The following is a 25,772-nucleotide window of genomic DNA, read 5'->3' on the forward strand; positions in this document are numbered from 1 at the left end:
AACCTTAGAGACTGACGTACCGCTCTGATGAGATCATCAATGCCGGAACGGTTAACATCCTCGCCATCTGACTCCACTTCGCCCTCCTCACCCTCATCGTGTTCCGTGAGGTCTGGCATGGAATCGTCAGAATGCAACATAGCAGACACTGGAAAATCATAAGACATATGAAAATTATCCCGTTTGCCCAAAATGGATTTGGACCTTACGCAAGGCTGAGATGCCTCCGGTAGTTCTGGCGGTCTCACCCTAGACTCAGATCTTATCGTTTCTCGCTCCAGACGAGCAGCGGTCATTTCTGTCTGTAATCTATCCAGTACATTTACTAACATACCCCACGGAGGGTCCGGTGAGGACATTGGTTGTAAAACTGGCGCAGAAATGGTATTCTGAACGGAATCCACAAAACATACTGTACATGTGGTAGATGCATCCGGTAACACACTGCCACATACTTTGCAATTATGCTTTTTAGTTTTTGCTGGTGCCTTACTCATTATGGCGACAGACAATACAATACACAACAAACAGACACCTGCACGACTCAGTAAAATAGCAATAAGGTGTCTCTGTATATATATATCTGGCCAAGTGCAGTACACGTGGCCAGTACTAAGAAAATGTGATCCCAAATTCCCACTAACACCCCTGCGCCTCCGGTGGAGTAGAGATGTAGGACAGGAACGTTCTGGAATCACAGCAGGAAGACACAGGAAGCATGGTTAAACATGGCTGCCATGCTATCTTATACATATAATCTTAGTGCTGGTTACAAAACTTTCACTGATTATAATGCAACAATCCCTGCAGCCTCTTATCTGCTGCTGCAGTATTTCATATGCCGCTTATTGTGTGTCCCCCCTGTAATGGCTGCCTGCTCTTTTCGACTTAGAGCTGCGGCAGCGCAGCGTGTGGGGCCCCCGCGGTTATCGCAGAGCGCTGTGAGCCCGAGTGAGCCGCGTGTCATGGGACCCGGAGTAATAGCGGCGGCCAGCCCCATGAGCGAGAGAGCTGCGGCGGCCGGCGGCCTCTGAGAGGAGATCAGCGCCTGCACGGAGGTTGGGAGGGCGCTGAGTGGGGAGAGCAGCGGCGTGGACAGACGCCTGGAGCGCTAAGCACTAACAATGTCCCCACACCTCGGGGCGGCAGCGGGAGCTGACCGCCCCGTCTTTCACATACCTGAATCCTGCAGTTGTGCGGAGGCTCCGACGGGGCTTCTTAAACAAGCGCCGGCCAGCCTGTGCAGGAGGCTGTGTGCGTGTGTGGCTGTGAGGGAGCTCTTTCAGAGAGGCCCGACACGCCCGTGCTGCTATCAGCAGCTGCACTATCCCTGATCCTGCCTTTTGGAAGGGGGAAAGGGATGCGTCAAATAGTAGAAAAAATAAAAAATAAAAATTAAAAATTTCTTCAAGTAACCGTGACTTCAGTTACCGAGCTGTTGCCACGTGCAGCACAGAAAAAACACTGAGAAGTGCTCGGGGATATGGAGGGGTGGAGTGTTTCTAAATTTAAATATTCAGTGCTGTTCCTACGGAAGCCCGTCCATATCCCAAGAGTACTCCAGTGACCCCTAGTGGATGATAAAGAAATGAGATCTGCGTACCAAGCTCTGCGTGGCCAGGCTGGAGCAATTAGAATTGCCTGAACTCTCCTATTTTTGTAAAGGAAATGGAGGGAAAAGATATTCTGTTTGCCAATTCCAAGGCGTCATCCTCTTCTGTCACCTGTGGATCTCTTGTTCTTGAATAATAACTGAAGCCTTTAGTTGTTCCGAGAAACCATCACATCTACCTATGGGCATCCCCACCGATATACTCTCTGTTGGAAGACCAGAGGATGAAGACCTCACTCCTCTGAATGTAGGTCGTGTCTGCTCAGAATCAGCTTTCCCATTCTACCGGTATAAAGATGGCCGTGGTAACCCTTTCTGCCTTGAGAAGTATCTTGGCAACCTCTCTAATTGCTGCTCTTCCACCTCGTTCTGTACGCCACTCATGTGGCGTTGTCGGACAGTACATTAATGTCCCGATTGTAGTAGATGGAAGGCCTGATGTAGAGCATTGTAAATTGCAGTCAGTTCCAAGATTTATGGAGACTTAATGTGGTTTCAGGACTAACTGCACTAACGTCAGGCTCTTTCCAGAGGAAGAAAACTTTAAAGATACAGAGGTATATTCAATTGAAATCGAAAGTTGCAGTCTGTCGAAAAGACAGCAGTTTGACTTTTTTAGGTCGGAAGGGGTTCAGACCTATTCAATATAACTCCAAATTTTTCGACAAGTCGATGAATTCGACTTGTCGAAAAGCACGTGGATTGGCGGAATAGCTGCCGATCAACATGCTTGTGTCAAACAGGGCCAAAACCCTTTTCGACCATCTCAGTTCAACTTTAAAAAAAGAAGGTCGAATGAGATGGGGACAGCAGCGCTGGAGGATGTCACAGCCGCCACTCACAGCTGTGTCCACCTGGCTCCAGCAAGCGAGACCTCGCTTGTTGGAGCCAGGTGGACGCGGCTGTGATGCGGGGAGAGGTAGAGAGACTGGGAAGGGGGGGAGGGGGGGGAGAAGCTACAGCAGCGGGCTGTAGCGCTGCTCTCCCCCATCTCAATTTGACTTTTTTTTTTTACTGGCCTGCATGCACAAGCGACGGGGCAGCAACGATGAACGAGCGCAGGGCTGCTCATAATTCATCGTTGCTGCCTCCACAGTGAAAGATATCAACAGTATCTCGTTCATTAATGAACAAGATCGTCCATATCTTTTAGTTTTATCACCCAGTGTGTAGGGCCCATAAGACCAGGCTCTGTGGGCGGAGACAGCCATTGATGTCATTTGAGAGTTAACCAATCCTAACTACATAGTGATCTCACAAAATTGATTGCGGATTGCTTGTGTGTTGTGCTAGAGTGACCCATTGTGTCTGGATCTAGTTCAGACTCTAAAGGACCGTACGGACGGGGAGATTTCCTCAGAAATGTGTGCTGAGCGGTCTAGCACAGACCGCTCAACACACATCTCTCCCCCCGCTCAGCACAATGTGCCAAGCGAGGGGAAGGCGGACACGGGGGCTGCTCATTTCACCCAGTAGTGATCACATGATCTCCAAGCGCCGCCCGGCTCCCCCGCACATAGTGTATACGGGAAGCCGGGTCGCACGATCCAGCTGCCATTTACACTGAACAGTTTGCCGGGATGAACAAACTACCCGAGTTGGAATACTGGGTCACTCAACCCGGATAATTCCAACTCTGCCCGTTTACACAGAGCAGCAACACTGGTTATGCACATTCATGTGCAATAACCCGTGTTACATGCTGCCGGTGTAAAAGGGGTATAACAGGATTTTTTTGAACCCCTGGCCAACAGACCTTTACAGACTTTAAGAGTCTGTCCTGTCTGGCAACAGCCAGTTCTGAGATAATATTGGTCAGTGTGGGCAGCCAAACTGGTGTCTGTTACTAAATTGTGATGCAGATTTTAACACTCACAAAATAGAGATCCTACTAATGCAGCATTTTCCCACCATTTTCTCACAGCAGAAGTACACAGACACACTCACACTGTAATAAAACAAGTCTCAAACACTAGTTTACCCAAAACAGTGAACAGGAGAAGGTATGTAGATATATATATATCCGACACAGTTCTTATAACAGTGTAAATGGTAGTGTTAACCATACACAGGTCAATAACAGTGTATACTATGAGAGCACATATGTATATCATACACAGTCCTTATAACAGTATATAATAAGGAATATATAATTCAGGCACGGTTAATCAACAGTGTATGCTCGGTCAGTCTGGACAGCCAAAGGGTGTCTTTGTTACTAAATTGTGATGCAGACTTACACTGCTCACAAAATAGGGATTCTGCTAATGCAGTATTTTACTACCATTTTCTCACAGCAAAATTACACCCCCCCCCACACTGGAATAAAACAAGTCTCAAACACTAGTTTACCCAGATCGTAACATGAGAAGGCGCGGAGAAGGAAGAACCAGCACACTCTGCTCACTTATTTATACTGGACGGACATACATAGCCTGAAATAGCCAGTTTTGCACTTTGCTGGTCGAGGTAGCTCTCTTTATGAAGAGCAGGGTGCAGCTCAGGACGCCCCTCACAGCGCCATACACAGTGTGCCTCTGAGCCCTCCGGAGCGCAGCCCGTCAGAGCTGCGCTCCCACCCTTGTGCCGCCATTCCGGCTGGTGACCCGCTTACCGGGGCGCCGGCGTCACTCACCACTCCATCTTCTAGCTCTGTTAGGGGGTGGCGGCCGCGCTGCGGGAGTGAGTGGTCGCCTCGTGGGCTTGCGATCATGACCCTCAGGAGCTCAGTGTCCTGTCAGCGGAGATAAGAGCAATTAACTTCTAGGATTGGATCCTACTCCCCCCCTAAGTCCCACGAAGCAGGGAGGCTGTTGCCAGTAGCCTTCCTGTCACTAACTCTTTTAAAAAACAATAAAACTAGAAAAACTCCTAGGAGCTGCCCTAGCGTTGACCCCCCCCCCCCCCCCCCCTCCCCGTTTTTACTCCCCGATCTTCTTATCTTCAGCTCTGTTAAGGGTGGTGGCAGGCTGCGGGTCCCAGCGCTAGTCCTCAATCTGACTGCGGTGCAAGTACCCTCAGTACAGAAGTCCTGCCAGCCAGGAACCCGTGGCCATACCTCTCTATTAGGTCTGGACAGGCTGCCAGCTACCCTGTCTGAAAATAATAAAAAGTTTAGAACAAATGTAAAGAAAAACTCTGGAGCCCTCCAGAGATGTGATCGGCTCAGAGGGCAAATTTTTCTAAACTGAGCTGTGGTAGGGGGCATAGAGGGGAGGAGCCAGCACAGTCAGTTGAAGATTTCTTAAAGTGCACCGGCTCCAGCGGACCAGTCTATACCCCATTGTAATAAGCATTCCCCAGTTTCCCCTATGGATGCGGGGGGGGGGGGGGGGGGGACCACACACACACAAAAGGGGGCGGCGGTTTGGCGAGTACTGACCTCCAGTTCCATCTCCCCTTGTAAAATCACCACCCTGAATCATGAAGTCCTTTATCACACGGTGGAACTTGCTGCCTTTATAGCCAAACCCTTTCTGGAAAGAGAAAAAGTAGTCAGATGCTTTGCCACCACTCTGCCCATGTAGGCCAATGTAACACACTGCCCCACAAATCTCATACATAACTCACCTCCCCAGTTGCCAGTGCTACAAAATTTTCGACAGTTTTGGGAACAGTTTTGGCAAAAAGGCCAATCACTAAACGCCCGGCAGGCTCATCTCCAATGTTAATATCAAAGAACACCTGTAGAGATAAATAAACAAACAGGTCAGGTCAGCGTCACAGATTAATTAGGATGTGTGTTTCAGTAGTAGGTCGGTAAATTAGAAAGAAAGAGAATAGTAACTGGCATTAACGTCATAATTTAACTACAGCAGACACTACAGCAAACAGGATATCAAGTAACCCCCAAAAAATAGGATTTTAATTACCTACCAGTGAATCCTTTTCTCGTAGTCCAGAGAGGATGCTGGGGTCCACATTAGTACCATGAGGTATAGACTTGTTCACTAGGAGCCATGGGCACTTTAAGAGTTTGAGTGTGGGCTGGCTCCTCCCTCTATGCCCCTCCTACCAGACTCCATATAGAAACTGTGCCCGAGGAGACTGACATACTTCGATAGAAGGAAATACAGATAGTGGTGAGATTCACACCAGCGCACACAAGGCAAACCAGGCCAACCAGCCTGAACAACTCCGCAACAGCTGAATACAGTACTAAACCAAGTAACAAGGTAGTACCGAACCAAGTAACAACCGCAGGAAAACGAAGCGCCGGGTTGGCACCCAGCATCCTCTACGGACTACGAGAAAAGGATTTACTGGTAGGTAATTAAAATACTATTTTCTCTTACGTCCTAGAGCAGTGATTTTCAACCTTTATTCACGGCACACCGAATAATATTTTAAAATTGCCAAGGCACACCATCAGTTCCCCACAGAAAAAAACACACACACACACACACACACACACACACACACACACACACACACACACACACACTGGCCCGCACAGTAAAAAACAATCACATTTCTCTCCACATAAATCTTATTGCTCCCCACATGAATTATTCATATTGTTCCCCCCATAAATTCTTATGCTCCCCACAGGAGAAATAAAATAACAAATATCAGCTGTCCTCCTCCCTGTCCCTCAGTGGCGGGGGCTGTTCATGGTGGAGTTCTGCGAATACTGAGCAGCAGGCGGTCGGGCAAGTGTGGATGTGGGTGGGCAAGGAAAGCTGTGTATGCAGGCGGAACTGGAAGATGTGTATGCAGGCGGGTGGGCTGGCTGGGTGGTGAGACGCGGCGGCTGTGACCTATGATATCACATTGTTTTCAAGGCATAGGTCATGGCCGAAGCATGACAGATCCTCTAAAAGCCCGGGCCAACAGTTTTACTCTGAAGGTGCAGGAAGCTGCTCTGGCTCCGCGGCACACCTTGCAACTGGTCGCGGCACAGGGCACACTGGTTGAAAAAGCCTGTCTTAGAGGATGCTGGGGTCCACATTAGTACCATGGGGATGTACCAAAGCTCGCAGTACGGGAGAGAGAGCTCGGAGGCTACTGCAGAACTGATGGACCAAACTTTAGGTCCTTCGAAGCCAAAAGCATCGAACTTGCAGAACTGAGCAAACGTGTTCGACCAGAGACACCCCGTGCACCCGCCCAGGAAGAACCCACCTTACGAGTAGAGTGGACCTTAACAGAATGTTTTTTGAGGTAATTGAGGAGTCATTAGCCACTGGCACCACAATAGGTTGGTTGATATGAAAAACCGACACAACCTTTGGAAGAAACTGCTGACGCGTTCTGAGCTCAGCTCTATCCTCATGGAAAATCAAGTAGGGGCTTTTGCAGGACAATGCCCCCAATTCAGACACACGCCTAGCAGAAGCTAATGCCAACAGTGTGACCGGGATGCGGTCAAGATCCCGCCGGACGGAATCCCGGCGGTCGGAATACAGACACCAGAATCCCGACCGGCACAATCCCGACATTCTCCCTCTGTGGGTGTCCACGACACCCATAGAGGAAGAAAAAATAATAATAGTGTGCCGAGCATAGCGAGACACCGTGCCCACAGCGTGGCGAGCGCGAGCCCGCAAGGGGCTGCGTTGCGCTTGCCCCCGTCAGGATTGTGCCGGTCGGGATTCCGGTGTCTGTATTCAGATCGCCGGGATCCCGTCCGGCAGGATTTCGTACTGGTCCCGTGTGACCGCCTTCCAAGTGAGAAACTCGACCTCAACCTACTGTAAAGGCTCGAACCAATCCAATTGCAGGAACTGCAGCACCACATTAAGATCCCAAAGGTGCCGCAGGAGGCACAAAGGGTGGCTGGATGTTCAGAACCCCTTTCAAGAATGTCAACCTCAGGGAGAGCAGCCAATTGTTTCTGGGGGAAAAAAAAAATAAATATAAATTTTTTTTTATATCTATAAATAAATAAAATGGACAAGGCCGAAATCTGGACCTTGATGGAGCCCAAGTGTAGGCCCACATCTACACCTGCCTGCAGAAAAAGGAGAAGCCGTCCTAGTTAAAACTCCTTGGATTCACACCAAGACGCATACTTTTTCCAAATCCGATGGTAATGTCTAGACGTCTCTCCCTTCCTAGCCTGGATCAGAGTAGGAATAACTTTGTTCGGAATGGCTTTCCGAGCCAAGATCTGGCGTTCAACCTCCATGCAGTCAAATGTAGCCGTGGTAAGTCTCGATAGACGAACGATCCTGTTGCAGAAGGTCCTCGCAAGGAGGAAGAGGCCTCGGATCCACCAGCAGTAATTCCAGAAGATCCACGTACCAAGCACTTCTTGGCCAGTCCAGAGCAATGAGGATCGCCTGAACTCGTTTCTAACTGAGGTACACCGTATCGGCCTGTTACCTCTGCGAATACTTCCAGCTGGAGGCCCTATTCTCCTGGATGGAGGAGATCGTGTCCTGATCTTGGAGAAGATGTGCCGCTCGTAGGCAGCCGTAGTACACGGCCCTCAGTTCCAGAATGTTTATCGGAAGGATGGATTCCAGACTTGACCACTTCCTTGGGAGTTTTCCCCTTGGGTGACTGCTCACCAACCTCTGAGACTTGCATCCGTGGTTAGAAGGATCAAATTCCGAATCCCGAACCTGCAGCCCTCAAGAAGGTGAGAAATTTACAGCCACCAGAGGAGTGAAATTCTGGCTTTCAGCAACAGGCGTATTTGCTGGTGCATGTGAAGAGGAGATCCCGACCATTTGTCCAGGAGATTCAATTGGAAAGACTGTGCATGAAGTCTTCCATACTGTAGAGCCTCGTAAGAGGCAACCATCTTCCCCAGAAGGCGAATGCATTGATGAACAGATACCCGGGGAGGCTTCAGGACATCCCGGACCATTGAGCGGATTACCAATGCTTTCTCCACCGTGAGAAAAACCCTCTGCACTTCAGGGTCGAGAATCATCCCCAGGAAAAGGACAGTCTCCTTGTCAGCTACAAATGTGACTTTGGAAGTTTCAGGATCTACCCATGATCCTGGAGTAAACGAGTTGAGAGCAATGCTCTGTAACAGCTTCTCCGTGGAAAATGCTTTAATCAATAGATCGTCCAGACAAGGAATTATGTTCACTCCCTGCTTGCGAAGGAGTAGCATCATCTCTGCCATGACCTTGGTGAACACCCTCTGTGCTGTGGAGGCCAAATGGCAGCGCCTGGAACGGATAGTGACAGTCCAGCAGTGCAAATCTCAGATAAGCCTGGTGAGGAAGTCAGATCGGAACGTGAAAGTACGCATCTTTGATATCCCGGGATACCAGAAATTTCCCCTCCTCCAAACCAGAGATCACCGTGCTCAGAGACTACATCTCGAATTTGAATTCCCGCAAGAAGGGGTTCAATGATTTTAGATTTAATATCGGCCCTACCGAACCATCTAGTTTTGGTACCACAAACAGGTTTGAGTAATAACTCTTGGTTTTTAGGCGAGGTGGAACAGGAACAATGACATTTGTTTGCACCAATTTGTGAATGGCTTCCTGTAGGATAGCACTTTCTATCAACAAAGCTGGTAAGCCTGATTTGAAGAATCTGTGAGGTGGGAGTTCCTGAAACTCCAGTCTGTACCACTGGGCAACAATATCTTTTACCCAGGGGTCTAGGAAAGAGGACGTCCAGATGCGACTGAAATCTCTTACTCCCACCTGCCCGATCTCCAGGCTGGGAGGTCCACCGTCATGCTGAAGACTCGGAGGAAGCAGTACCTGGTCTCTGTTCCTGTGAACCTGTTGGTGCAGGTTTTCTGGATTTCCCCCGACCTCCTCTAAAGAAAGTTGAAGGGGGTTTGGACTTTCACGGTCCGAAAGGACTGCATTGTAGACGTAGGATAAGATTTCCTAGTCTGTGGTGTTGCTGAGCGAAGGAAGGTTGACTTACCCGCAATTGCCGTGCATCCAATGCGTCCCCAAACAGAGCCTGACCCGTGAAGGGTAGGTGCTCCACACTTTTCTTGGATTCTGCATCCGCAGACCATTGGCGCAGCCAGAGTCCTCTGCGTGCCGAGACAGCCATGGAAGAAGCCCTTGCATTAAGCAGGCCACGGTCCTTCATGGCCTTCACCATGAAACCCGCAGAATCCTGTATGCGATGCAAAAACAATTCAATGTCACTCCTATCCATAGTATCCAATTCCTCTAGTATTGTTCCTGACCACTTTACTATGGCTTTAGAAATCCACGCACAAGCAATAGTGGGCCTTAAAGCTACACATGTAGCAGTGTATAGTGATTTGAGCGTAGTCTCAATCTTGCAGTCAGCCGGCTCTTTCAAAGTGGTTGAACCAGGGACAGGTAAAACCACCTTTTTAGACAACCTAGATACAGAAGCGTCTACTATAGGCAGGTTTTCCCACTTTTTTTTTCTGTCCTCTTCAGGAAAAGGAAACGCATAGAGAACCTCTCTTGGGATCTTGAATTTTTTCTCTGGATTTTTCAAACAAGGAGCTTAACTCCTTAGAAGCAGGGAAGGCAAGGGAGGATTTCTTTTTTTCTGTAAAGTAAGCCTCCTCTACCTGCTCAGGTACTTTCTCCATAATGTGTAAAATGTCCCAAATGGCCTCAATCAGTATTTGCACCCCATTAGCCAGGGATGCATCTCCCCCTCACCGTCCCCTGCATCAGTCAGTATGCGTGTCAGCTTGCATTATCTGGGCAAGAGCACGCTTTTTCGGGTATGTAGTAGGGGTCCTAGATGAGGTAGTGGGAGCTGAATACTTGAAACCCTCTACAGATTTCCTCAAAACCTGCAATTCTTTCTCATTATGCGACATCCTAGATGAAATCTGGGATATCATTCCCCTTATAGAATCCACCCATGGGGGTTTGGACTCAGAAGGCATATTGCAGTCCTGAGTACATGGAATAGACTTCAGGAGAAGATACACACTCTGCAGCACAGGACACAGAGCCCTTAGACATGGTAATGTGAGATATACAGACTTACACACACACAGGAAAATGTCAGACAGTTTTCCCCAGAGTACCATCAGAGAGTCAGAGTATAAGGAGCCAGCCAAACAGCGCCCCAGTAGGCAGTTAATATGATAAAAGCCCGGCGCTGACCAATTAACCTTTATAGGGTAATAAGTTCTATAATCACTCTTCCCCCCCCGTCTATAACACCCTGGTACTGCAGAGGTATGCTGGAGTTATGTGGAGGGCAGCGCTCCCCATCAGCTTCTCTTTCTAATGATCTGCAGGGAGAAAATGGCGCTGGAGAGTGCTGGATCCGCTCTGAGAAGTCCCGTCCCCTGTAATGGCACGTCTTCCCGCACTAAGCTGTTTATACTGGCCTGAGGTATTTTGTAGCCAACAGTGGGATTAGCCCATTAGCAGTCTTTGACCAGTGTAGGGCGTTTGCGCCGGCCCACGATGCCCCTCACAGCGTCGTTCACCGAGTGCCACTGAGCCTTCCAGAGCGCATGAAAAGAAAGAAGGTACTGGCGCTAAAGAATGTTTCTCCAATATTAATAAACAAACGTGGATAACTTTAAAAAATAGGATTTTGGTACTTACCAGGTAAATTCTTTTCTTTGAATCCATAGGGGGCACTGGAGTACTCTTGGGATATGGACGGCTTCCGCAGGAAACAGGGCACTGAATATTTAAATTTAGAACTCTCCACCCCTCCATATCCCCGAGTACCTCAGTGTTTTTTACTGAGCCGAACAGGGACTATAGAGAGGTTGACAATGGAGAATTACAAATAACATAACGGACAACAACAAAGTTGACACAACGTTACTGACAACTAAACAGTTGACACCATAACCGATAGAACTTTATAATTTGAACCAGTCGGTGAAAATGTGTTACCATAAGATCCCCTGAGCTTACTACAAACCAGGTAAAACTGCTCTGAGTGGGCATCCAGTGCCCCCTATGGATTCAAAGAAAAGGATTTACCTTGTAAGTACCAAAATCCTATTTTCTTTTTCATCCACTAGGGGTCACTGGAGTACTCTTGGGACGTACCAAAGCTTCCCCCGTGAGCGGGAGAGCTGTTTGACACCTGTAACACTAGGCGGCCAAAGCTAGATGCTGATGCCGCAAAACGTATCAAACTTGTAAAAGCGCACAAACGTGTGCACTGAAGACCATGTAGCCGCACGGCAAAGCTGCGTCGTAGAAGCTCCACGACCAGCTGGCCATGAAGTTTCCACAGAACGTGTGGAATGAGTTGTTACTGATGTAGGCGGCTGTAACCTAGCATTAAGGTAAGCCTGACGTATAGTCAGTTTTATCCATCTGGATATGGTCTGCTTAGAAGCTAGCCAACCCATCTTGGCAGCATCATAGAGAACAAACAACGTATCCGTCTTACGTACTGTAGACGTTCGGGATACATAAACGCGTAATGCGCGTACCACATCCAGAGTTCCAGAATGTGCTGTCAACACAGGAACTACTATTGGTTGATTGATGTGAAAAGATGACACTACCTTTGGTAAGAAAGCGGGATTTGTCCGAAGTTCCGCTCTGTCATCATGAAACACCAAATACGGTGGCTTGCATGACAAGGCACCCAAATCTGAAACACACCTTGCCGAAGCTAAGGCTAGAAGAAAAATTGTTATCCAAGTGAGAAACTTTATATCCACTTGCTGTAAGGGTTCAAAATATGAAGACTGTAAGAAATCTAAAACCAGATTCAAGTCCCATGGCGCTGTAGGTGGAATGAATGGAGGCTGTACTCTGAGGACACCTTGTAGAAAAGTGTGTACCGACGGCAATAGAGCCAATCGTCTTTGAAAATAAATTGACAACGCAGATACCTGCACCTTTAGTGTAGATAAACGCAGTCCTCCATCTAACCCCATCTGTAGAAATTACAAAAGACGGGATAACTTGAAAGATGATGTCGGAAACTTCCGAGCTTCACACCAACCTATATAGGCACGCCAAATTCTGTAATAATGAGCTGCCGTAACCGGCTTCCTAGCTCGTAACATGGTTGGTATAACCGATACTGGAATGCCCTCTCTTCTTAAGAGGGCGGTCTCAACAGCCACCCCGTCAAACGCAGCCGCGCTAAATCGGGGTAAAAGAACGGACCATGTTGTAACAGGTCTGGACGTAGTAGGAGCGGCCAAGGATCGTCTGCGAGTAGTCCGCGGAGATCAGAGACCAATGAGGCACCACTAGTATGACTGACGGACTCGCTTTTGATCCGTTTTAGCAACAGAGAGAGCAGCGGAAACAGATACACGAGGCTGTACGGCCACGCGATTGCGAGAGCATCCACCGCCACTGCCTTTGGATCTCTTGTTCTGGACACATACTGGGGCGTTTGGTAATTGTGGCGAGATGCCATCAGGTCCACCTGAGGGTAACCCCACCTGTGGACCAACATGTGAAACACCTCTGGATTTAATGCCCAGTCTCCTGGATGAAAATCCCGACGGCTGAGATAATCCGCCTCCCAGTTGTCCACTCCCGGAATGAACCCTGCCGACAATATCACCTGGTGGTATTCTGGCCAATTGAGGATTCGAGCTACTTCCCGCATTGCCATGCGGCTTCTTGTTCCTCCTTGGTTGTTGATGTATGCGACTGCCGTCGCGTTGTCTGACTGCACTTAGACAGTCAGAGAGCGAAGCATGTGTACTGCTTGTCGTAGTGCATTGTAAATTGCGCTGAGTTCCAGGACATTTATAGACAGCAATCTGTCGTGATCCGCCCAGAGACCCTGTCGCTGACAATTTTGAACTACAGCTCCCCAACCTGAGACTTTCGTTCGCAGTTAGAATTATTCAATTCCAGCCGCCGTCTGCGGTTAAATTGTGTACCTTGAGCCCCAAAGTAGAGACCCTCGCCCTTGGCGACAACCTCACCCTGTCGGGAATCTGCAGAAGCGAGGCAGACCACTGTGCGAGCACATGCTGTTGAAATGGACGCGAGTGAAATCTTCCGAACTGAAGCGCTTCGAAAGCCACCACCATTGTTCCTAATAGGCGAATACACAAATGTACCGAGAGTGTGCGTGGCTTGAGCACTAATTGTACCAGATGGCGAATAATCTGTACTTTCTGTTGTAGTAGGTAAATTCTTTGATTTACCGTATCGAGAATCATACCTAGGAATTAAAGTCGTTGAGCCGGAATTAGATGCGATTTCTTGAAGTTGACACTCCAACCGTGGTGTACGTTAGCAGCGCAAGTTGGAGGAGCATCTGTTGAGACGGAGCTTTTATGAGCAGATCGTCTAAGTACGGAACGATTGTCACTGCCAGGGATCTGAGATGAGCTATCATCACAGACATCACTTTGGTGAATAACCGAGGCGCTGACGAGAGGCCAAACGGTAGAGCCTGAAACTGTTAATGGTTGTGGCGTATTGCAAACCGCAAGATGATGCAAACCTCTGATGAGGTGACCAAATCGGAATGTGTAAGTACGCATCCTTGATATCAAGCGCAATCATGCAATCTTGTGGCTCCAAATCTGCAATTACTGACCGCAGAAATTCCATCTTCAATCTGTAGTAAGTGACTTACTGATTGAGACTGTGACGGAGCCCTCCGGCTTCAGTACCACAAACAGACGGGAATAATAACCCTGACCTTGTTGGTGTCGTGAAATTAAAAACTGCTGAATCCAGAAGAGACTGAATGGCAATCTGCCAAAACGCCTTCTTGTCGTCCGACAGAGGCAGTCCTGTCTTGAAAATGCGCAGTGGCGGGAGACAGCTTTCTTTTAACACTAAATTGCGGATACATCCATCAGTGGATGTCTGGAATCCCGGCAAATGTAACGTCTGAAGGCGCGCTCCCACAATTGGAAATCCGAGATGGCCTGGGAGCCCGTCAAGCCACTGGCTTGTTGGTGACTTTAGCACCCTGGCGTTACAAGGCGTGGCTGTTTCTCTACCACAGCCTTGAAAGGACTGAAGTCTAAAGGATTTTAACGCCGGACCAGAGTATTTCCGTCTTGGTACCGGTGGAGGCAATGGCAGGAAACTAGACTCCCTCCTCCTCCCTCCCCCCTCCTAGCGGAGATAGAGAACCATTAACTTCAAGAGTTGGTTCCTACTACCTCCCCACGAAGCAGTGAGGCTGTTGCCAGCAGCCTGCCTGTACCTAACTAAACACAGAAAATAATAAAACTAGAAAAACTCCTAAGAGCTCCCCTAGCTGTGACCGGTTCCTCCGGGCACATTTTCTAAACCGAGTCTGGTAGGAGGGGCATAGAGGGAGGGGCCAGCCCACACTATTAAACTCTTAAAGTGCCAGTGGCTCCCAAAGGACCAGTCTATACCCCATGATACTAAATGGACCCCAGCATCCTCTAGGACGGAAGAGAAACGTACATTACAGGGAACTTTGTTCTTCCATAATTTTTGGCAATTTATTTATTTATTAAGTTTCTTATATAGCGCAGCAAATTCCGCTGCGCTTTACAATTTGAAACAATAACAAACTGGGTGATAACAGTCAGAGGTAGGAAGGCCCTGCTCGCAAGCTTACAATTTATAGGGAAATAGGCATATGTACACAAGGAAAAGTGCCATCTATTGCATAGAATGAGAAGACATGTGAGGATATGTGTGGACTGTACAGAGTGGATGTAATTTGATAGGAAGGTTTATGAAAGTTATGTGGGTGGTTCAGGAATTTGATACGCTTGCCTAAAGAGGTGAGTTTTGAGGGAACGCTTGAAGGTTTGGAGAGTCTTATTGTGCGTGGTAGGGCATTCCACAGAGTGGGTGCAGCCCGATGAAAGTCCTGCAGTCGTGAGTGGGAGCGAGTAATGAGTGTGGATGAGAGACGCAGGTCTTGTGAAGAGCAAAGAGGTCGGGTTGGGAGATATTTTGTGATAAGCGAAGTGATGTACGTTGGTGTAGTTTGGTTAATGGCCTTGTGTGTGAGTAAAAGTATTTTATATTAAATGCGGTAGAGTACAGGTAACCAATGGAGGGACTGAGAGTGGATCTGCAGACGATGAACGTCTAGCGAGGAAGATAAGCCTCGCCACTGCATTCAGAATGGATTGTAGTGGTGAGAGTCTTGTTTTGGGAAGACCAGTTAGGAGACTATTGCAATAATCAATGCGGGAGATAATGAGAGCGTGGATTAGTTTTAGCAGTGTCTTGTGTAAGGTATGGTCGTATTTTGGATATGTTTTTTAGATGCATGCAACATGATCTTGAGACAGATTGAATGTGGGGAACAAAGGACAGATCAGAGTCAAGGATGACACCTAGGCAGCGAGCTTGTGGGGTAGGGTAGATAGTCGAGTTTTCAACAGTGATAGAGATATCAGGTTGGTACCTACTATTGGCTGGTGGAAATATAATTAACTCTGTCTTTGAAATATTAAGTTTGAGGTGGCGAGATGTCATCCAGGATGAGATGGCAGAAAGGCATTCAGTGACACGGTCCAGTACAGATAGGGACAAGTCAGGGGAGGATAGGTAGATTTGAGTATCATCTGCGTACAGATGATACTGAAAACCAAAAGAGCTGATTAGTTTACCAAGAGATGAGGTATAGATAGAGAAAAGCAGAGGACCCAAGACTGAGCCTTGCGGTACTCCAACTGAAAGAGGTAGCGAAGAGGAGGTAAATTCAGAGAAGCGAACACTGAAGGAGCGATTAGATAGGTACGATAGGAACCAAGAAAGGGCTGTGTCTTTAAGACCTAGGGATTGTAGTGTCTGTATGAGAAGAGAGTGGTCTACACAGTGTCAAATGCAGCAGAAAGATCTAGAAGAATAAGTAGTGAGTAGTGGCCTTTAGACTTTAAAGTGGTTAATGATTTGGTCACTACCGTCAGTGCTGTCTCTGTGGAATGTTGGGAACGGAAGCCTGACTGAAGTGGGTCCAACAAAGTGTATGAGTTAAGAAAGTGTGTGAGTCGAGTGTAGGCAAGTCTCTCAAGTAGCTTAGAGAGACAAGGGAGCCGAGAGATAGGGCGGTAGTTTGAGAGAGCATTAGGGTCAGAATTTTGTTTTTTTAAAATGGGAGTAATCACTGCATGCTTGAAGATGCGGTATTTTGGAGTCCTTAAATTAAATTTTCACTTTGAATGTTTCTAAAAATAAGAATTTACTTACCGATAATTCTATTTCTCGTAGTCCGTAGTGGATGCTGGGAACTCCGTAAGGACCATGGGGAATAGCGGCTCCGCAGGAGACAGGGCACAAAAGTAAAGCTTTAGGACAACCTGGTGTGCACTGGCTCCTCCCCCTATGACCCTCCTCCAAGCCTCAGTTAGGATACTGTGCCCGGACGAGCGTACACAATAAGGAAGGATTTTGAATCCCGGGTAAGACTCATACCAGCCACACCAATCACACCGCACAACCTGTGATCTGAACCCAGTAAACAGCATGATAACAGAGGAGCCTCTGAAAAGATGGCTCACAACAATAATAACCCGATTTTTGTAACAATAACTATGTACAAGTATTGCAGACAATCCGCACTTGGGATGGGAGCCCAGCATCCACTACGGACTACGAGAAATAGAATTATCGGTAAGTAAATTCTTATTTTCTGACGTCCTAGTGGATGCTGGGAACTCCGTAAGGACCATGGGGATTATACCAAAGCTCCCAAACGGGCGGGAGAGTGCGGATGACTCTGCAGCACCGAATGAGAGAACTCCAGGTCCTCCTCAGCCAGGGTATCAAATTTGTAGAATTTAGCAAACGTGTTTGCCCCTGACCAAGTAGCTGCTCGGCAAAGTTGTAAAGCAGAGACCCCTCGGGCAGCCACCCAAGATGAGCCCACCTTCCTTGTGGAATGGGCTTTTACAGATTTTGGCTGTGGCAGGCCTGCCACAGAATGTGCAAGCTGAATTGTACTACAAATCCAACGAGCAATGGTCTGCTTAGAAGCAGGAGCACCCAGTTTGTTGGGTGCATACAGGATAAACAGCGAGTCAGATTTTCTGACTCCAGCCGTCCTGGAAACATATTTTTAGGGCCCTGACTACGTCCAGCAACTTGGAGTCCTCCAAGTCCCTAGTAGCCGCAGGTACCACAATAGGCTGGTTCAAGTGAAACGCTGAAACCACCTTAGGGAGAAATTGAGGACGAGTCCTCAATTCTGCCCTGTCCGTATGAAAAATTAGGTAAGGGCTTTTATAGGATAAAGCCGCCAATTCTGAGACACGCCTGGCTGAAGCCAGGGCCAACAGCATTACCACTTTCCATGTGAGATATTTTAAGTCCACAGTGGTGAGTGGTTCAAACCAATGTGATTTTAGGAACCCCAAAACTACATTGAGATCCCAAGGTGCCACAAAAGGAGGCTGTATATGCAGTACCCCCTTGACAAACGTCTGAACTTCAGGAACTGAAGCCAGTTCTTTCTGGAAGAAAATCGACAGGGCCGAAATTTGAACCTTAATGGACCCTAATTTTAGGCCCATAGACAGTCCTGTTTGCAGGAAATGCAGGAAACGACCCAGTTGAAATTCCTCTGCAGGGGCCTTCCTGGCCTCGCACCACGCAACATATTTACGCCAAATACGGTGATAATGCTGTACGGTTACATCCTTCCTGGCTTTGATCAGGGTAGGGATGACTTCATCCGGAATGCCTTTTTCCTTCAGGATCCGGCGTTCAACCGCCATGCCGTCAAACGCAGCCGCGGTAAGTCTTGGAACAGACAGGGCCCCTGCTGGAGCAGGTCCCTTCTTAGAGGTAGAGGCCACGGGTCCTCTGTGAGCATCTCTTGAAGTTCCGGGTACCAAGTCCTTCTTGGCCAATCCGGAGCCACGAGTATAGTCCTTACTCCTCTCCTTCTTATGATTCTCAGTACCTTGGGTATGAGAGGCAGAGGAGGGAACACATACACCGACTGGTACACCCACGGTGTTACCAGAGCGTCCACAGCTATTGCCTGAGGGTCCCTTGACCTGGCGCAATACCAGTCTAGTTTTTTGTTGAGGCGGGACGCCATCATGTCCACCTTTGGTTTTTCCCAACGGTTCACAATCATGTGGAAGACTTCTGGGTGAAGTCCCCACTCTCCCGGGTGGAGGTCGTGTCTGCTGAGGAAGTCTGCTTCCCAGTTGTCCACTCCCGGAATGAACACTGCTGACAGTGCTATGACATGATTTTCCGCCCAGCGAAGAATCCTTGCAACTTCTGCCATTGCCCTCCTGCTTCTTGTGCCGCCCTGTCTGTTTACGTGGGCGACTGCCGTGATGTTGTCTGACTGGATCAGCACCGGCTGACCTTGAAGCAGAGGTCTTGCTAGGCTTAGAGCATTGTAGATGGCCCGTAGCTCCAGGATATTTATGTGAAGTGATGTCTCCAGGCTTGACCACAAGCCCTGGAAATTTCTTCCCTGTGTGACTGCTCCCCAGCCTCTCAGGCTGGCATCCGTGGTCACCAGGACCCAGTCCTGAATGCCGAATCTGCGGCCCTCTAGAAGATGAGCACTCTGCAACCACCACAGGAGAGACACCCTTGTCCTTGGTGACAAGATTATCCGCTGATGCATCTGAAGATGCGACCTGGACCATTTGTCTAGCAGATCCCACTGGAAGGTTCTTGCGTGGAATCTGCCGAATGGGATTGCTTCGTAAGAAGCCACCATCTTTCCCAGGACCCTTGTGCATTGATGCACTGAGACTTGGCCTGGTTTTAGGAGATTTCTGACTAGTTCGGATAACTCCCTGGCTTTCTCCTCCGGGAGAAACACCTTTTTCTGGACTGTGTCCAGGATCATCCCTAGGAATAGAAGTCGTGTCGTCGGAATCAGCTGCGATTTTGGAATATTGAGAATCCAACCGTGCTGGCGCAGCACTATCTGAGATAGTGCTACTCCTACTTCCAACTGTTCCCTGGATCTTGCTCTTATCAGGAGATCGTCCAAGTAAGGGATAACTAAAACTCCCTTCCTTCGAAGGAGTATCATCATTTCGGCCATTACCTTGGTAAAGACCCGGGGTGCCATGGACAATCCAAATGGCAGCGTCTGAAACGGATAGTGACAGTTCTGTACCACAAACCTGAGGTACCCTTGGTGAGAAGGGTAAATTGGGACATGTAGGTGAGCATCTTTGATGTCCAGAGACACCATATAGTCCCCTTCTTCCAGGTTTGCAATCACTGCTCTGAGTGACTCCATCTTGAATTTGAACCTTTGTATGTAAGTGTTCAAGGATTTTAGGTTTAAAATTGGTCTCACCGAGCCGTCCGGCTTCGGTACCACAAATAGTGTGGAATAGTACCCCTTTCCCTGTTGTAGGAGGGGTACCTTGATTATCACCTGCTGGGAATATAGCTTGTGAATGGCTTCCAATACTGCCTCCCTGTCTGAGGGAGACGTCTGTAAAGCAGACTTTAGAAAACGGCGAGGGGGAGACGTCTCGAATTCCAATTTGTACCCCTGAGATACCACCTGAAGGATCCAGGGGTCCACTTGCGAGTGGGCCCACTGCGCACTGAACTTCTGGAGACGGGCCCCCACCGTGCCTGAGTCCGCTTGTAAAGCCCCAGCGTCATGCTGAGGATTTTGCGGAGGCGGGAGAGGGCTTTTGTTCCTGGGAACTGGCTGTTTGTTGCAGCCTTTTTCCTCTCCCTCTGCCACGGGGCAGAAATGAGGCGCCTTTTGCCCTTATGGGGCCGAAAGGACTGCGCCTGATAATACGGCGTCTTCTTAGGTTGAGAAGCTACCTGGGGTAAAAATGTGGATTTCCAGCAGTTGCCGTGGCTACCAGGTCTGATAGACCTACCCCAAATAACTCCTCCCCCTTATAAGGCAATACTTCCATGTGCCTTTTAGAATCCGCATCACCTGACCACTGCCGCGTCCATAAACCTCTTCTTGCAGAAATGGACAGCGCGCTAACTCTTGATGCCAGTCGGCAAATATCCCTCTGTGCATCACGCATATATAGAAATGCATCCTTCAAATGCTCTATAGTCAGTAATATACTGTCCCTATCTAGGGTATCAATATTTTCAGTCAGGGAATCCGACCACGCCAGGCCCGCACTGCACATCCAGGCTGAGGCGATTGCTGGTCACAGTATAAACACCCGTGTGAGTGTATATACATTTTAGGATATTCTCCAGCTTTCTATCGGCAGGTTCCTTTAGGGCGGCCGTATCAGGAGAGGGTAGTGCTACCTGTTTAGACAAGCGTGTGAGCGCTTTATCCACCCTAGGGGGTGTTTCCCAACGTGCCCTATCCTCTGGCGGGAAAGGGTACGATGCCAATAACCTTTTAGGAATTATCAGTTTTTTATCGGGGGAAACCCACGCCTCATCACACACTTCATTTAATTCCTCGGATACAGGAAAAACTACAGGCAGTTTTTTCTCACCAAACATAATACCCTTTTTAGTGGTACTTGTATTATCAGAGATATGCAATACATTTTTCATTGCTTCAATCATGTAACGTGTGGCCCTAGTGGAAGTAACGTTTGTCAGTATCCGTGTCTGTGTCTGCCATTTGAGGTAATGGGCGTTTTAAAGCCCCTGATGGCGTTTGAGACCCCTGGACAGGCACAAGCCGAGTAGCCGGCTGTCTCATGTCGTCAACTGTCTGTCGTAAAGAGCTGACACTGTCACGCAATTCCTTCCATAAGCTCATCCACTCAGGTGTCGACTCCCTAGGGGGTGACAACTCTATAATAGGCAATTGCTCCGCCTCCATCTCATTTTCCTCCTCAAACATGTCGACACAATCGTACCGACACCGCACACACACAGGGAATGCTCTGATAGAGGACAGGACCCCACTAGCCCTTTGGGGAGACAGAGGGAGAGTATGCCAGCACACACCACAGCGCTATATATATATATATATATATATATATATATATATATATATATATATATATATATATATATATATATATATATATATACATACATATATACAGGAATACCACTATAAAATGTGCTTTATAGCTGCTGTTAGTATTAAAACTGCGCCAAATTAGTGCCCCCCTCTCTTTTTTTACCCTTTTCTGTAGTGTAGGACTGCAGGGGAGAGTCAGGGAGACGTCCTTCCAGCGGAGCTGTGATGGAAAATGGCGCCCGTGTGCTGAGGAGATAGGCTCCGCCCCCTTCTCGGCGGCCTTTTCTCCCACTTTTTGGTGAGTTCTGGCAGGGGTTAAAATACATCCATATAGCCCTGGGGGTTATATGTGGTGTATTTATGCCAGCCAAGGTGTTTACATTGCTGCTCAGGGCGCCCCCCCCTAGCGCCCTGCACCCTCAGTGACCGAAGTGTGAAGTGTGCCTGAGTAACAATGGCGCACAGCTGCAGTGCTGTGCGCTACCTTGTTGAAGACTGATGTCTTCTGACGCCGATTTTTCCGGACCTCTTCTGGCTCTGTAAGGGGGCCGGCGGCGCGGCTCTGGGACCGAGCTCAGAGGCTGGGCCTGTGTTCGGTCCCTCTGGAGCTAATGGTGTCCAGTAGCCTAAGAAGCCCAAGCTGGCTGCAAGCAGGCAGGTTCGCTTCTTCTCCCCTTAGTCCCTCGATGCAGTGAGCCTGTTGCCAGCAGGTCTCACTGAAAATAAAAAACCTAAAACTAAAAACTTTCACTAAGAAGCTCAGGAGAGCCCCTAGTGTGCACCCTTCTCGGCCGGGCACAAAAATCTAACTGAGGCTTGGAGGAGGGTCATAGGGGGAGGAGCCAGTGCACACCAGGTAGTCCTAAAGCTTTACTTTTGTGCCCAGTCTCCTGCGGAGCCGCTATTCCCCATGGTCCTTACGGAGTTCCCAGCATCCACTAGGACGTCAGAGAAAACCCAATAGCTTGCCTATTTACGAACTGTACTGTTTGGGATCGTGGCATTAGAAAACTGGAATTGGCTCCAGTTCTTACAGTCATCGCCACTGTAGCCAAGAAATTGATTTTGAAGTATTGGACTTAAAAATAAAAATCTTCCCCTTCATTAACTTAAGTCAAGAATTAGATACTCATTTACCGTATATACTCGAGTATAAGTCGACCCAAATATAAGCCGAGGTACCCAATTTTACCACAAAAACCTGGGAAAACTTATTGCCTCGAGTATAAGACTAGGGTGGGAAATGCAGCTCTAGCCGTACACAGCCCTCAGTGCCAGATATGCCCCCACAGTGCCAGATATGCCCTCATGCTGCCAAATATGCCCCACAGTGCCAGATGTGCAAGATATGCCCTCATGCTGCTGCCAGTTGTGCCCCCTCCCCAAGTGCCAAATATGCTCCCCCAGTGCTGTTACTTACCCCTCCGTCGATCCCACGCTGTCTTCTGAAGGAGGGACACGGAGCGCACGGCTCTCCTGTGTCCCTCCTGCATCTCCGGCGGGTCTATTAAAGGAAGTGCCGGTTCGTGATCAGAGGTCATGAACAGGTACTTCCTTTAATAGACCCGCCGCTGCAGATACAGGAGGGACACAGGAGAGCCGCACGCAGTGCGCTCCATGTCCCTCCTTCACACTGCACTCCCTGTCACTGTGCACTGACTCAAGCAGAGGTGGCTTTTTCAGCACAAAAAAAAAAAAAGTGCTGAAAAAGTCGGCTTATACTCGAGTATATACGGTACATCAATTATATATCGGGCAATATAGATGGTGTAATGGTTAGCAATACTGCCTCACAGCATTGAGGTCATTGGTCCGATTCCCACCACGGCCCTAACTGTGCAGAGTTTGTATATTCTCCCCATACTTACGTGGGTTTCCTGTCACAATCCATAAATATACTGGTAGGTTAATTGGCTTTCAACAAAAAATAAAGATTTTACTCACCGGTAAATCTATTTCTCGTAGTCTGTAGTGGATGCTGGGTACTCCGTAAGGACCATGGGGAATAGACGGGCTCCGCAGGAGACTGGGCACTCTAAAGAAAGATTTAGGTCTACCTGGTGTGCACTGGCTCCTCCCCCTATGACCCTCCTCCAAGCCTCAGTTAGGACACTGTGCCCGGAAGAGCTGACACAATAAGGAAGGATTTTGAATCCCGGGTAAGACTCATACCAGCCACACCATATAACTCGTGATAGGAACCCCGGTTAACAGTATGATAACAATGGAGCCTCTGAACAGATGGCTCGCAATAACAACCCGATTTTTTAACAATAACTATTTACAAGTATTGCAGACAATCCGCACTTGGGATGGGCGCCCAGCATCCACTACGGACTACGAGAAATAGATTTACCGGTGAGTAAATTCTTATTTTCTGACGTCCTAGTGGATGCTGGGAACTCCGTAAGGACCATGGGGATTATACCAAAGCTCCCAAACGGGTGGGAGAGTGCGGATGACTCTGCAGCACCGAATGAGAGAACTCCAGGTCCTCCTCAGCCAGGGTATCAAATTTATAAAATTTTGCAAACGTGTTTGCCCCTGACCAAGTAGCAGCTCAGCAAAGTTGTAAAGCTGAGACCCCTCGGGCAGCCGCCCAAGATGAGCCCACCTTCCTTGTGGAATGGGCTTTTACAGATTTAGGCTGCAGTAGTCCCACCACAGAATGCGCCAGCTGAATAGCGCTACAAATCCAGCGTGCGATAGTCTGCTTAGAAGCAGGTGCACCCAGCTTGTTGGGTGCATATAAAATAAACAGCGAGTCAGTTTTCCTGACTCCAGCCGTCCTAGAAACATAAATTTTCAAGGCCCTGACTACGTCCAGTAACTTGGAATCCTCCAAGTCCCTAGTAGCCACAGGCACCACAATAGGTTGGTTCAAGTGAAAAGCTGATACCACCTTAGGGAGAAACTGAGGACGAGTCCTCAATTCTGCCCTATCCATATGGAAAATCAGTTAAGGGCTTTTACATGACAAAGCCGCCAATTCTGACACACGCCTGGCCGAAGCCAAGGCCAATAACATGACCACTTTCCACGTGAGATATTTCAGATCCACAGTTTTAAGTGGTTCAAACCAATGTGATTTTAGGAAACTCAATACCACATTGAGATCCCAAGGTGCCACAGGAGGCACAAAAGGGGGCTGAATATGAAGCACTCCCTTTACAAAAGTCTGAACTTCAGGCAGTGAAGCCAGTTCTTTCTGGAAGAAAATCGACAGAGCCGAAATCTGGACCTTAATGGAACCCAATTTTAGGCCCATAGTCACTCCTGACTGTAGGAAGTGCAGAAAACGACCCAGCTGAAATTTCTCTGTAGGGGCCTTCCTGGCCTCACACCACGCAACATATTTTCGCCAAATGCGGTGATAATGGTTTGCGGTTACTTCTTTCCTGGCTTTTATCAGCGTAGGAATGACTTCCTCCGGAATGCCCTTTTCCTTTAGGATCCGGAATTCAACCGCCATGCCGTCGAACGCAGCCGCGGTAAGTCTTGGAACAGAGGGCCCCTGCTGTAGCAGATCCCGTCTGAGCGGTAGAGGCCATGGGTCCTCTGATAACATTTCTTGAAGTTCCGGGTACCAAGCTCTTCTTGGCCAATCCGGAACCACGAGTATCGTTCTTACTCCTCGCCTTCTTATTATTCTCAGTACCTTTGGTATGAGAGGCAGAGGAGGGAACACATACACCGACTGGTACACCCACGGTGTCACTAGAGCGTCCACAGCCATCGCCTGAGGGTCCCTTGACCTGGCGCAATATCTCTTTAGCTTTTTGTTGAGGCGGGACGCCATCATGTCCACCTGTGGCCTTTCCCAACGGTTTACCAAAGGTAGGAAGACTTCTGGATGAAGTCCCCACTCTCCCGGGTGTAGGTCGTGTCTGCTGAGGAAGTCTGCTTCCCAGTTGTCCACTCCCGGAATGAACACTGCTGACAGTGCTAGTACGTGATTTTCCGCCCATCGGAGAATCCTTGTGGCTTCTGCCATCGCCATCCTGCTTCTTGTGCCGCCCTGTCGGTTTACATGGGCGACTGCCGTGATGTTGTCCGATTGGATCAGAACCGGCTGGTTTTGAAGCAGGGGCCTTGCCTGACTTAGGGCATTGTAAATGGCCCTCAGTTCCAGAATATTTATGTGTAGGGACGACTCCTGACTTGACCAAAGTCCCTGGAAATTTCTTCCCTGTGTGACTGCGCCCCAGCCTCGAAGGCTGGCATCCGTGGTCACCAGGACCCAGTCCTGTATGCCGAATCTGCGGCCCTCTAGAAGATGAGCACTCTGCAGCCACCACAGTAGAGACACCCTAGTCCTTGGAGACAGGGTTATCAGTTGATGCATCTGAAGATGCGATCCTGACCACTTGTCCAAGAGGTCCCACTGGAAGGTCCTTGCATGGAACCTGCCGAATGGAAT

At 48.6% G+C, this 25,772-nt stretch overlaps 1 protein-coding gene across 1 annotated transcript in view; it reads right to left on the reverse strand.

The window, feature by feature from the left end:
* Positions 1–25,772, reverse strand: part of PPIB (peptidylprolyl isomerase B) — a 62,843-nt gene that overhangs the window by 20,149 nt on the left and 16,922 nt on the right. The window contains exons 2-3 of the mRNA XM_063926347.1: positions 5,183–5,296; positions 4,995–5,088 (exon numbers count right to left, since the gene is read on the reverse strand). Of these exons, the coding sequence (XP_063782417.1) occupies positions 4,995–5,088; positions 5,183–5,296 (208 nt within the window). The remainder of the gene's footprint in view (positions 1–4,994; positions 5,089–5,182; positions 5,297–25,772) is intronic.

Source organism: Pseudophryne corroboree, chromosome 6 (genome assembly GCF_028390025.1).
Source record: "Pseudophryne corroboree isolate aPseCor3 chromosome 6, aPseCor3.hap2, whole genome shotgun sequence".
Lineage (NCBI taxonomy): Eukaryota > Metazoa > Chordata > Amphibia > Anura > Myobatrachidae > Pseudophryne > Pseudophryne corroboree.